The sequence below is a fragment of the Rana temporaria genome, chromosome 10 (assembly GCF_905171775.1).
Source record: "Rana temporaria chromosome 10, aRanTem1.1, whole genome shotgun sequence".
Taxonomy (NCBI): Eukaryota; Metazoa; Chordata; class Amphibia; order Anura; family Ranidae; genus Rana; species Rana temporaria.
Window position 1 is genome coordinate 78491657 of NC_053498.1, and position 12940 is coordinate 78504596.

Below are 12940 nucleotides of genomic sequence, written 5' to 3' on the forward strand. Positions count from 1 at the left end.
CGATGCGCAGTCGTATCTTTGTTTTGTATCCACAAAACAAGATACGACTGAATGTGGGCTAGATCCGACTGACGTAAGTCTTAGTACGCCGTCGGATCTAAGGTGCATATTTACGCTGGCCGCTAGGTGGCACTTCTGTTGATTACTGCGTAGAGTATGCAAATTAGCTAGATACGCCAATTCTCAAACGTACGTCCGCCCGGCGCATTTTTTTACGTCGTTTACGTAAGGCTTATTTTCGGCGTAACGTTACCCCTGCCTCTATGAGGTGTACGCAATGTTAGGTATTGACGTCGGGACAGCATCGAATTTCCAGTCGTTTACGTTGTTTGCGTAAATCGTTCGCGAATAGGGCTTTGCGTAAGTTACGTTCACGTCGAAAGCATTGACTATTTGCGACGTGATTTTGCGCATGCGCACTGGGATACGTCCACGGACGGCGCATGCGCCGTTCGTAAAAATCGTCAATTACGTGGGGTCATACCAGATTATCATACAACACGCCCACTCCAAGCCTACTTTAAATTACGCGGGCTTACGCCGGCAGATTTACGTTACGCCGGCCCGCATATGGGAGCAAGTTCTTTGAGGATACCCTAGGAGCCACTCTGATTTACGGCGGCGTAGCGCATATGAGATGCGCTACGCCCGCCTAAATATAAGCCCGTTTTTGTGGATCTGGCCCTAACTGTCTCCAGCTTGCGGATGGCACTGTGCATCTCACTGCACACACAGACCAAACAATCCACAACCTTTTTTTTTTAAGCCTATTACAACACCCCCCTCCCCCATTGGAATCCATGCATGTAGACCAGGGGGCAATTATGAACAAGCCGCCACTGCATCTTACAATCTGATTGTACAAACTCATTTAGATCTACCAACAAGTATGTAGTACAAGAACTTGCCTGATTGGATACAAATTGGACAGTTCAAGTACTGTATGTATTAGCGTATAACACTCACTTTTTTACCCTGAAAATAGAGGGTAAACTGTGCCTGCGTGTTATACGCAGGGGGCTATGGAAAGTTTTTTTTTCTGAAACTTCCCTCTTAAAGTTAGGGTGCATGTTATACGCCTGTGCGTGTTATACGCCGATAACTACGGTAGGTCCTTTTCATATTATATTGTTTTTGCAAGTCTAAAATCTACAAAGGTTGTATAGTCGGATTGCGCCATGTATGGTGACCTTGACTCTTTTGGCTGGGAAAAACCTAATGCCTGCTTTTCTGTTTTAGCATTTGCGTCACAATAAATATTTCTAAGTGCTAAGTTTGTTTAAATCAAATGGTAAAAATGCAAAATAAATAAAACTAAAATTCCAAGTTCTAGGACAACAAAGTGAATAAATGTTCCAGAGTCAGAAGTATTGCACCCGTAATTTTGGTCTGCTTGTGTGTGTGTGTGTGTGTGTGTGTGTGTGTGTGTGTGTATGTTTAATCCTTTGACTGGAATAACAAGTTAGATTTATTCATTTTCTCTGTGCTTGAAACCACGTCATCTCTTCTACGTGTGTACAAAGTAGGGTATCTGGGCATTTGCTCCAAGGCCTTATTTCAGCGTGCCCGTCAAGTGGATGAGTGGAATAGATCTTCAAAGGGCTGCCGAGGGCCACGCCTGTTTTAATTCCAGAAAAATATTCTAGCACCTTTGTGATGAACAGTATATAATTGCTGTTTACAACAGATTATCTCAGAAAGGGGCTTTAAAGCATCGACTGAAGAGCTCAGGAAATGTTCAGCTACAAAATGATGTAGTGAGATCGTCCATCAACTAAAACAGCTAGGCACTCATTGGGCCAGATCCACAAAGAAGTTACACTGGCGTATCTATTGATACGCCACGTAACTTCCAGTTTGCTCCGGCGTATCTTTGTTTTGTATCCACAAAACAAGATACGCCTGAAGCTGGGCTAGATCCAACTGGCGTACGTCTTAGTACGCCTTTGGATCTAAGGTGCATATTTACGCTGGCCGCTACTAGGTGGCATTTCCGTTGATTTCCGCGTGAGGATAGAAAAACAGCTAGATACGGCGATCCACGAACGTACGTCCGGCTGGCGCATTTTTTTACGTTGTTTCCGTAAGGCTTTTTTCGGCGTATATTTTCCCCTGCTATATGAGGCGTATCCTATGTTAAGTATGGACGTCGTTCCCGCGTCGAATTTTGAAAATTGTACATCGTTTGCGAATAGGGCTTTGCGTAGAATGTCATTCACGTCGTAAGCATTGGCTTGTTGCAGGTTAATTTTGAGCATGCGCACTGGGATACCCCCACGGACGGCGAAATGTCCTTATTTCTTCTGAGAAATCCTCACTTCCTGTTCTTCTGTCTGTAACTACCCACAGTAATGCGAGGCTTTCTCCCTGGTGTGGAGTGTCGTGCTCGCCCCCTCCCTTGGAATACAGGAGAGTCAGGACGCCCACTAACACACAGATCCTTTTATCTGCAACGTAGAGAGCGTCCTGACTCTCCTGTAGTCCAAGGGAGGGGCGAGCACGACACTCCACACCAGGGAGAAAGCCTTGCATTACTGTGTGGAGTTAGACAGAAGAACAGGAAGTGAAGATTTCCCAGAAGAAATAAGGACATTTAAAAGCAAAATGGAAGGATGAGGTAAGTGAAGAAGGACTTTATGTTTGCAACCCCTTTAAGTGGGCCACTATGCCCTTTTCACCCCCTAATGGAGATCACCCCCTAAGGCGATTCAGTTCGCATGTGTTGCGCTTTACAAGTTTCTCACTCACTCAAAGAGGGAAGTTAATGGGATCGGGGCGAATCAATGGTGTTAATTTACTCTCCGCTGATATATAAGATAGAAAGTTAAGTTTAAATGATGTGAAGAGGATTTATGGTCTATTGTTGTTTTTTTAAGACTCTTGTCATTCTTTTTTCTGTACAAAAGAAAAAAATCGAAAATAAAGAAATTGGGGGGGGGGGAAAATGTAAATCTGTGAAGGTCACAAATGGTTAAAAAAACACTGATTTTACATGCCTACCTATTGATTAAATACTTTCTAGCCTGTAGAATCCAAGGCTGGAAAATAGAAAGCAGAATGTTTTTTGAGTGGAAATGATGCCATCTACTGGTGAACTGTCAGACTGGAAATGCAAACTTTTGGAAAACATTCGGTTTCTCATAAGACTTAAAACCTACTGAAATAGAGAACCTAAACATAAAACTACAAAGATCTACAATTCCTGTAGTCCTGACTTACAGTTTGAACAATAATTTGCTGTGATAAATTTTTAGGATATGCAGATTGCAATCAGGATGTAGGAGCTGCACGATGGTATGACATGTTTCACACCATGTTTTTGTTTTTTGTTCATTCCTTTTAAAGTGTGTATTTCCATGTTTGCAGCCAAATTGGATTGACAACTCTCACACTATAATCCAAGGGGCCATTTTAATATCGTACCCTTCAGCAAAGGACAATCACAAGAGAAGATGACCCCCCTCCTCCACCCAACCAGTGTCAATCAAACACCTACATCAGTCACACAGAACCCTCCGACATCTGAGCCGTAGAGTCATTCCGCAGCCATTTGGACCACACTTCCCACCACATCCCGAAGCCATTTGGACCACATGTTGTCAAACTTTTTAGGGCAGTCCCTATACTGTATCTTTCCTCCGCATTTTCAGAGAGAAAAACAGGGGCAGGCTTCACAGTTACTGGTCACTGTGGTAGCCAGTCGGAGGATATAACAGTGATCAGGTGACCCAGCATCGGGAGTTCTGGGTCCTGATCGTTAGTACAGGACCTGGGGCTCTCTGTGCTGGGAGCTCTCAGCACACAGACAGATATGCATATATGCGGCCCCACAGAAAAAAGCCCAGTCCAGTGAGGCTGCATATATGTGTTGTGTTAAAGCTCATACAGTGTAAAATATTACAGCAAATCCCCTTACTAAAAGCCAGTTAAGCCGGTCATAGATGGATCAAAATCCAGCCAGCTCATCAGGCACCGGAGGACTTTTCTTCCATGTATAGGCAAGGATGTTGTAAAGAACTCAATCTGCCGATTAACATCTGTACAACTACCCTGTCCAGTTTACTCTGCTCGATCAGCACCGCAGGTTATAGCCAGCAGCGCAAACAAGTGTCTCCCCACTGTCAGAATACAACAGCTCAGCAGCAGGAATATCCCATCCACACATTCGATAATAGTGTTGACATAGAGTTTAAAAAAAAAAAAAAAAATGATTAATCGGTGGGCTTTGTTATTGTTCTGTATTATGCCTTAGGCTGATGCCAGATGGGCATGTCAGGTGCAGGAGACAAATCACCAGCAGGAGGATTGCTTAAGACTACCCCTATAGAATCACTCCTTCTGTAGCCAGATGCATCGAAATGTCACTCTTTGCTGTCCCAAACACTGCTGAATCTCATTTTCCAACAATGGGGGTGACCTCTCTCTGCCTAAAATCCAATGGGTGTAATTAAATTGTAATGCATTAATGTAATGCAATACCTTGGCTATCATTTGAGGAACAATCTATCCTACCATATCACCTTCAAGGCCTTCTATGGTCCAAATCCATTAAAGCGGAGGTTCACCCGCACATGACACTTTTTCCCCTTAGATTCCTGCTCGTTTTGTCTAGGGGAATCGGCTAGTTGTTTTAAAATATGATCTGTACTTACCGTTTACGAGATGCATCTTCTCCGCCGCTCCCGGGTATGGGCTGCGGGACTGGGCGTTCCTATTTTGATTGACAGTCTTCCGAGAGGCTTCCGACGATCGCATCCATCGCTTTACGATTTTCCGAAAGAAGCCGAACGTCGGTGCGCAGGCGCAGTATAGAGCCGCACCGACGTTCGGCTTCTTTCGGCTACTAGTGACGCGATGGATGCGACCGTCGGAAGCCTCTCGGAAGACTGTCAATCAAGAAGGAACGCCCGCTCCCGAAGACCCATACCCGGAAGCCGACGGAGAAGATGAATCTCGAAAACGGTAAGTACGGCTCATATTTTAAAACAACTAGCCGATTCCCCTAGACAAAACGAGCATCCATCTAGCATCCATCTAAGGGGAAAAGAGGAAAAAAAACATAATTGGGTGAACTCCCGCTTTAAAACTCCAAAAATTGGCCACCTCAACAAAGTGGTACATCAGGATTTGTTATTATGGCACAGACATAAACATAAATGTAATGTTTCTTCAGAGATTCCCCCCCTAGCCTCCTTCGTTGGGGACCCCCTTTTTACCCCCCCAGACCTAAACTCAAATCAATATGCTTTATGGCGTCTCCTCAAACTATCTAATCTAAAATCACTCACAAAAAATAATACTTTTCGTACATTCTCAGATTTGCAGTCAGAATATAACCTCACAGGTACTGAACTATCTGACTACAATAATATCAAGCTTTTTTACCAAAATAATTACCTTCTCACCCTCCAATCCCCTTTCACGATATTTGAGCAAATTTGTCTTACATCTCCTCGCGATAGAGGATTAATCTCCAAAATGTATAGGGACCTAAATGAACACAATATACCAGACAAAACACGTCAAATGTCACAGTGGGAATCGGATCTGAATGAGTCCTTCTCCACAGAACAATGGGACACTATGATTAACAACTTACGAAAGTGCACAAAGGTGGCCTCCATCAGAGAATCTGCCATTAAACTCCAATACAGGTGGTACCTCACCCCAGACAAAATTAATTCATTCTATCCAACAGCCTCTTCCCTATGCTTCAGAGGATGCCCAGACCAGGGCTCCCTTTTACACACTTTCTGGGATTGTACTCACCTCAAAACCACATGGCAAATAGCTATAAATAAAATAGAACAAATTACAGGTAGAAGTATTGTACTGACTCCTAAAATGTGCCTCCTTTTCTATCCTATTCCAGATATCCCTATAGCCCACACTAGGCTAATACACACGTTGTTCAGCTCAATACACTGGGCCATAGCCCTTAACTGGCGATCCTCTACTGTGCCATGGTCCCAAATTATGAATCGCATGCAGACCATCAAGCTATCAGAACACATTCATCACACCCTATTTGACACTATGGACACATATGATAGAAAATGGAAACAGTGGGATCTTTCCCTGCTGATTAATTGAACTACAAGTTGATATGATTGGCCTTTTAATTATTGTCAACTTCATTAGGTTTTTATGCCTTTACAATAGATCATCAGTGATTGTATTATACTTCACTTAGAACGTTCCCTTGACTTCTACTGCTGACTTTTAATAAATGGCCACTTACCTGTCCAGCGCGCCCTCGATGTCGGCAGCAGAAGACGAGCAATTGCTCGTCTCTCTGCTGCCCCCGCCGCCATCCTCGGTGAGGAAATAAGGAAGTGAAGCCTTGCGGCTTCACTGCCCGGTTCCCTACTGCGCATGCGCTAGTAGCTCAGCGCTTTCCCAGTGGTCCCCGCTGTCTCCTGGGACCAGTATGTTTCCCAGAAGGCAGCAGGGGGGGGGGCTTGAAGTTGCGTGAATCCCGTGGGAGTCATTTCCGGAAGTGGGTGCAAATACCTGTATTATACAGGTATCTGCACCCCCCTCCCCCCTGAAATGTGCCAAATGTGACACCGAAGGGGGGGAGGGTTCCGAAAAGCGTTCAGTTTTTGGGTGGAACTCTGCTTTAACATTTCTCTACAATTTCCAAAATCAAATATGTTGTTATTTATGGTATTGAGGCAATGCTGTATCCTGGCCTAGGCCAACAAGGCCCAGGCCTAGGACAGCACTTTGCATGGGGGCAGCACAAAAATAGCCCCCGCCGGCTTGCACTACACTGTTGGGGAAATTAGTCTAGCGCCCCCATAAAGCGGCCCCAGCATTCCGCAACTGTGTGTGTGGGGGGGGGGGCGGCTTCTAATTTTGACTGTCCTATCATCCTGGACCACAAACCTTCCTCACTGTGCTATGTTTCTGTTGCACCATTGGCATGGTTATATCTTATTAGCCCTCTCAATAAAATTATCAGAAATTTTTGCTTAAAGTAGAACTATAATCAACACTTTTTCTCTCATTTTGGAGTAAGGGAGGGTTATAACCCCTGTCAGTTTTTATTTTTTACCATCCCTGTCCAATTGCGGAGATTTCCCTTCACTTCCTGCCCCATAGCCAAACAGGAAGTGAGAGAAAAACTATGCAAATTAAGGGAATCCAATGCCCCCCCCAGGGCCCTCAGAACTAGTGTGCCCCCCCCCCCGAAAATTTCTTTCTGGGCGGGTCTTAAAAAAACAGGGTGTGACCTTGACAGGAAGGGGTGGGTCATTTTACAATTAGGAGGTGCAGAAGTTTAGTCAGGCCTAGGGCAGCACAAAACCTAAATACACCACTGTATTGAAGTATGAACATGCACTACAGACTAGTGTACATTTGGAAGTCATATTTTAATTTAGTTTTAGTCTTGGTCTATATTGCATTTTAGGTTTAGTCGTATTTTAGTCATCTCAATTGTTTTAGTCGACAAAATTCCAGCGGCTGGGTTACTTCGTCATTGATCTATTTTTATTTATTTTTCTTGTAAGGTGTCGACGGATCGATGTTTGAGATTCTTCCACAGTCTAACTCGCTTCCAGTTTTGCACCCCTGCAAGCTTTGCTCTCATGATTGGAAACCCTGCATCTGCTCATATCGTCTAAGCTTGGAATGGATACCATGCAGCCTGAAATATTGCAAAAGTCGGGATTCATCGGGCAAGACCACTTCTTACAAGTGTGGCATCCGCAGCTGCCAAAAAGGCTACAGCTTCCACTTCTATGTGCCCCAGAAACAGCTATGCCTGTGGGACGAAGAGACATAGCAATGTCCGTTTGTAGCTTGTATGTACACCATTGTGCCCAGAAATGAAAGAGGACCACAACTTCTTGAGATCCAACAAGTGCATTTCCCTAAAGTTACTTCTGTACTGTGAAACTTTAGGATCTGGTAAGAAGTAGACTCTGCACATTCACCTTACTTTTTGTTGAGAAGAAACAGGCTTATCTATTTTTTTTAATTGCACAATGACTGAACCTTCTCAGCACTCCTTAATGTGCCTTATCACAAATATGAATTTTCTTCAACTCCAATAAGTATCTTATCAAATGTAGGTACCGACCTCTAGTGGGACTTTACTGAAACAACCAGTATTAAAAATAAACTAAAAACTGTGAATATTTGGGAATTAACCCTTCCCTTGTCAACAGGACCAGTACTTCATGCCACAATGCCTTTTCCTGGTCCCTGTGGCAACAATGGGTTAAATACTTCCTGTGCCTTCATTTAATATGATGTATTTTGATATAGTTCAGATATTTTTTTTTTCTATGAAGATGCCTTTTTTTGTATGAAAGAAAGGTGAAAAGAAACCTTTTGAACAAAATATTTATCATTTGTAAAATAAATAAAAATGATTTTTAAAGTACGTTGTGTGCCATTGGCTTGCTTTTAAAGTTTATTCTGCTGCTTTTTTTTTCCAATACATTTCATGTCCGTGGAATGGTAGAAATTATGGGGTTAATTTACTAAAGCTAAAGAGTACAAAATCCAGTGCAGCTCTGAATAGAAACCAATCAGCTAGCAGTTTTGTTCTGTTTGTTTTTTGTGCTATAAAAGAAAAAAGTGGCATTATATATGCTATTTCTAGATCTTAAGGGCCGACTTGCATATAGTACTATTACATAGACATAAATAAAAAAACGAACCAATAACATCATAGCCATGTCCCCATCCTAATGTAATATTAAGCCCAAAAGCAAAAAATTTATTATATGGCAGCTTACCAATTCTTAGTTGTGTAAACACAAATCCCTGTCCTCAGGAGAGGAGAAACAGATTGTGTTCCTACTAGGGTTGTCCCGATACCACTTTTTTAGGACCGAGTACAAGTACCGATACTTTTTTTCAAGTACTCGCCGATACCGATACTTTTTTAAAATGTGTCCCCAAATGCAGCCATGTCCCCCACGAATGCAGCCATGTCCCCCACATATGCAGCCATGTCCCCCATATATGCAGCCATGTCCCCCCACATATGCAGCCATGTCTCCCCATACCTAGATGCCGCCGCCTAGTTAATCAGCATGCGGGGAACATTACAGCTTTCATTTGAATAGCTGTCTGTTCCGCGCCGCGTATAGACACTCCCCCTTGCTCGGGATTGGACGGGTGATCTGCACTTTGATAGACAGATCACCCGTCCAATCCCGAGCAAGGGGGAGTGTCTATACGCGGCGGGGAACTATTCAAATGAAAGCTGTAATGTTCCCCGAACGCTGATTAAATAGGCGGCGGGGGCGTTGCGATATGGGGGTAGTATCGGATCTGGCATCGGGGGCATTTGCGGGAGTACAAGTACTCCCGCAAATGCTCAGTATCAGTCCCGATACCGATACTGGTATCGGTATCGGGACAACCCTAGTTCCTACAAAGTAGAAACAACGATATGTCTCCTCCCCAGGGCTGTGGAGTCGGTAGATAAATGTTCCGACTCCTCAGTTTTATGTACTTCCGACTCCGACTCCCCGACTCCGACTCCTCTGTATTAATATGCGAATGTATTTTATACATTCCTTGAGGGAAAGAAACGCAACCTACCACAGGACTACTGGCTGGGAAGCCAACAGTCTACTGTATTGCACAGTTTAAGCAAAAGACAAACACAATGAAAACAAAGTTTTATAAAAAAAATAATATTAATCAATCAAGTGGCTGGATAGTAGCAGCAGGCATAAACATCAGGAACAGGATCTTTACCAGTTCAAAAATACAAACCACATTATTTGGTTGTTTTAGAACAAAAACAAAGCTTATCTATAATGAACCAAAAACAAAATCTGTAAAACCTAGAAATGGTTTATATTAATCTTGAAATGTAGTTATAGGCTTAGCAAATGCAAATCAATTCTATGTAGAGTTCTAAGGAAGAGAATTGCCTCTGCCAGATCCTCTTTCATAGAGGCTCTTAAGTCAGACTTTATTATTTTTAGGGCTGAAAATAATCTTCCGACACGGACTTGGGTGGGTGGCATTGCAGTAACTATTCTGGCCACATCACTAACGATCTCGGGATAAACAAGGATGGCTTCTTCAACAGTAAGTTTTGATGAGCGATCATACTTTTCAACTTCTTTTAGTGCTTTATAAAACTCCTGTTGGAATTTTTTTATTTGGACACTTACTGGTTCTCTAACATGCGTTCCCTGTAAAAGCAGGACACAACACTATGGAAAGTATAAGTATTGCAGCTCCTAATTGTGCGTTGCGTGCCATATAGTGAAGCACATGAAAAGCATGCTTATTCACGGTCACTTAACGTGTTCGTTTTGCGGTTACGTGAGGCACTGCATGCATTGGTCTTTATTCTTACAGTAGAGAAGTCATTAATTATAACTTTTTGTGAATTGGGACATTTAAACTTGCTTTTTTTTTTTATTATTCCAATCTAAATTTAGTAGGAGTCGGAGTCGGTGCATTGTTTGCCGACTCCGACTCCAGGTACCCAAAATTTCCCCCGACTCTCCGACTCCACAGCCCTGCTCCTCCCCCAGTCAGTCCAATCCCCTCACAGTTAGAACATACCTAGGGAACACACATTTAACCCCTTGATTGCCCCCTAGTTGACATTTATACAGTAATCAGTGGCTATTTTTAGCTCTGATCACTGTCTAAATGTCAATGGTCCCAAAAAAGTGTCAAAAGTGCAGTACACCCTACAACCTCGTACACACGACCGGCTTTCCCGGTAGGAAAACTGCCAGGAAAGCATTTGGCCGGGAATCCCGGCCGTGTGTATGGTGCCTAGCAGTTTTCCCATTAAGAAAACAGCTGGGAATCCTGACAGGAAAATAGAGAACCCTGCTCTCTATTTTCCCGTCGGGATTCCCGGCAGAGTGTTTCCTGCTGAGAAAACCGGTCCTCTGTATGCTTACCTGCAATGTAGTAAAACAGCGCATGCTCGATAACACTTTAACGCATTAGTGGTAGCATACAACGTTGGTCTGGGGTGTAGCAAGATGTCGGCGATGGAATCGAATGTGAGAAGACACTGGCTCGTCGTAATCGATGACGTCACCGCGTTCTTGCCATTCAAAAGAACGGCGGATTTTTGTGTGGCCGTCTGTATACACGGCTTTTCAGGGCAAGCCTGCCAGGAATCCCGTCGCGAAAACCAAAAATGTTTTCCCCAAACAGGATTCCCGCTCGTGTGTACAGGGCTTAATGGTTTTGCAAGAAACCTACCTCATGTATATATTTGAAAACCTTATATCCAAATTTCTCTATACAAGACAGAATAGCCAAAATCTCCAAAAAAATACAGGGTGTACCAAATCCTCCTCTTCACAAGATAAATGCTCCAGCCTCAAGCAAAATTTCCATACAAAGTCAAATTTGCAACCTGCAGATAACTCTGAAGTGAATCCTTTTCTGTGTGAGTGATATATAATACAGTATAATTCAGTACTGTGCTGAGATTAAAGCAGGGTAAACACCTTGGGCCAGATTCTCGTCCAGCGGCCTATCTCTGCGGCGGCGTAACGTATCCGATTTACGTTACGCCGCCGCAACTTAGACGGGCAAGTGCTGTATTCTCAAAGCACTTGCTCCGTAAGTTGCGGCGGCGTAGCGTAAATCGGCCGGCGTAAGCCCGCCTAATTCAAATTTGGATCGGGGGGGCGTGTTTTATGTAAATGTACTGTGACCCGACGTGATTGACGTTTTTCCCGAACGGCGCATGCGCCGTCCGTGGAATTTCCCAGTGTGCACTGCTCCAAAGTACGCCGCAAGGACGTCATTGGTTTCGACGTGAACATAAATGACGTCCAGCTCCATTCACGGACGACTTACGCAAACAACGTAACTTTTTCAAATTTTGACGCGGGAACGACGGCCATACTTAACATTGTTACGCCGCACTTATGCCACCATATAGCAGGGGCAACTATACGCCGGGAAAAGCCTAACGTAAACGGCGTAACTTTACTGCGTCGGCCAGGCATACGTTTGGGAATTCGCATATCTAGCTAATTTGCATACTCAACGCGGAATTCGACGGAAGCGCCACCTAGCGGCCAGCGTAAATATGCAGCTACGATCCGACGGTGTAACACAGTTACGCCAGTCAGATCTACGGGAAATCTATGCGTAACTGATTCTAAGAATCGGGCGCATAGATACGACCGCGCAACGCCCTTGTTTTTTTTTTGGTCAACCAGCGGGATAAATGGGAGAAGAAAAAAACATGACAGATCACCGCTTTCACACAAGAAATGTGTATGCAGAGATCTCTCCCACTGTGTGCTTTTGTATTCTGACAGCTGGAACTCCTCAAGCTTTGTACCGTCACCACCAGCTGTAAGAACAAGCTCCATTGGTATTCCCTGTCCTGCATCCTTCCAGCGTCGGCCACTGGGCCATGAATAATCTGTAGTTTCCCTGCCCATACTTGCTTGACCTCTAGTCTGTGATTATATGGACCTTGCTGCTTACGGTGTAGTCCAGTGATGTGGAAACATTGCCTTCCATGTGATGGTAAAGGGCAGGGATATCCTTATGCGTGGAGATATGACAGCTGGGAACCTGCAACTGTGGTGCAGCACAGGATGCACATTCCTAAAAGAGGGCAGAATCCACCAATTGAAAATGCAGGCATTGTAAATTTAGAAATTTGGCCAAGGGGCCTTTAGACACTGGGCATGGGGTGTAATTGTTGTTTTTCTCTAGTATCTGGGGCAGCAGAATTTACCTGCTCGATGCAACAGCTCAAAGGGTTGGGCTTACTAAATCAGATTAAGGTTGTAGCCTACACATGACCCTACCCTGTGTGGCCCCATGCAGACTCTTTCCCAATGAAGGAGCCATAGGGTACACCACTGACACCCCCTTAATAGAATGTCATCCCTAGACTACTGAGAGGGAATTATGTATAGTGTGGGTAGAGTTGGAAAGAGTAGCTGGGAGGAGAGGTGGT

General features: G+C 44.0%; 1 protein-coding gene across 2 annotated transcripts in view; it reads left to right on the top strand.

Moving 5' to 3' along the window:
• OAF (out at first homolog) overlaps positions 1-8294 on the top strand; it is a 92570-nt gene extending 84276 nt beyond the window's left edge. For both annotated transcript variants that reach the window (XM_040325535.1, XM_040325534.1), the window contains exon 5: positions 7518-8294. In XM_040325535.1, coding sequence (XP_040181469.1) covers positions 7518-7792 — 275 coding nt within the window. In that variant the 3' untranslated portion in view covers positions 7793-8294. The remainder of the gene's footprint in view (positions 1-7517) is intronic.
• The last annotated feature ends 4646 nt before the right edge of the window (positions 8295-12940 follow it).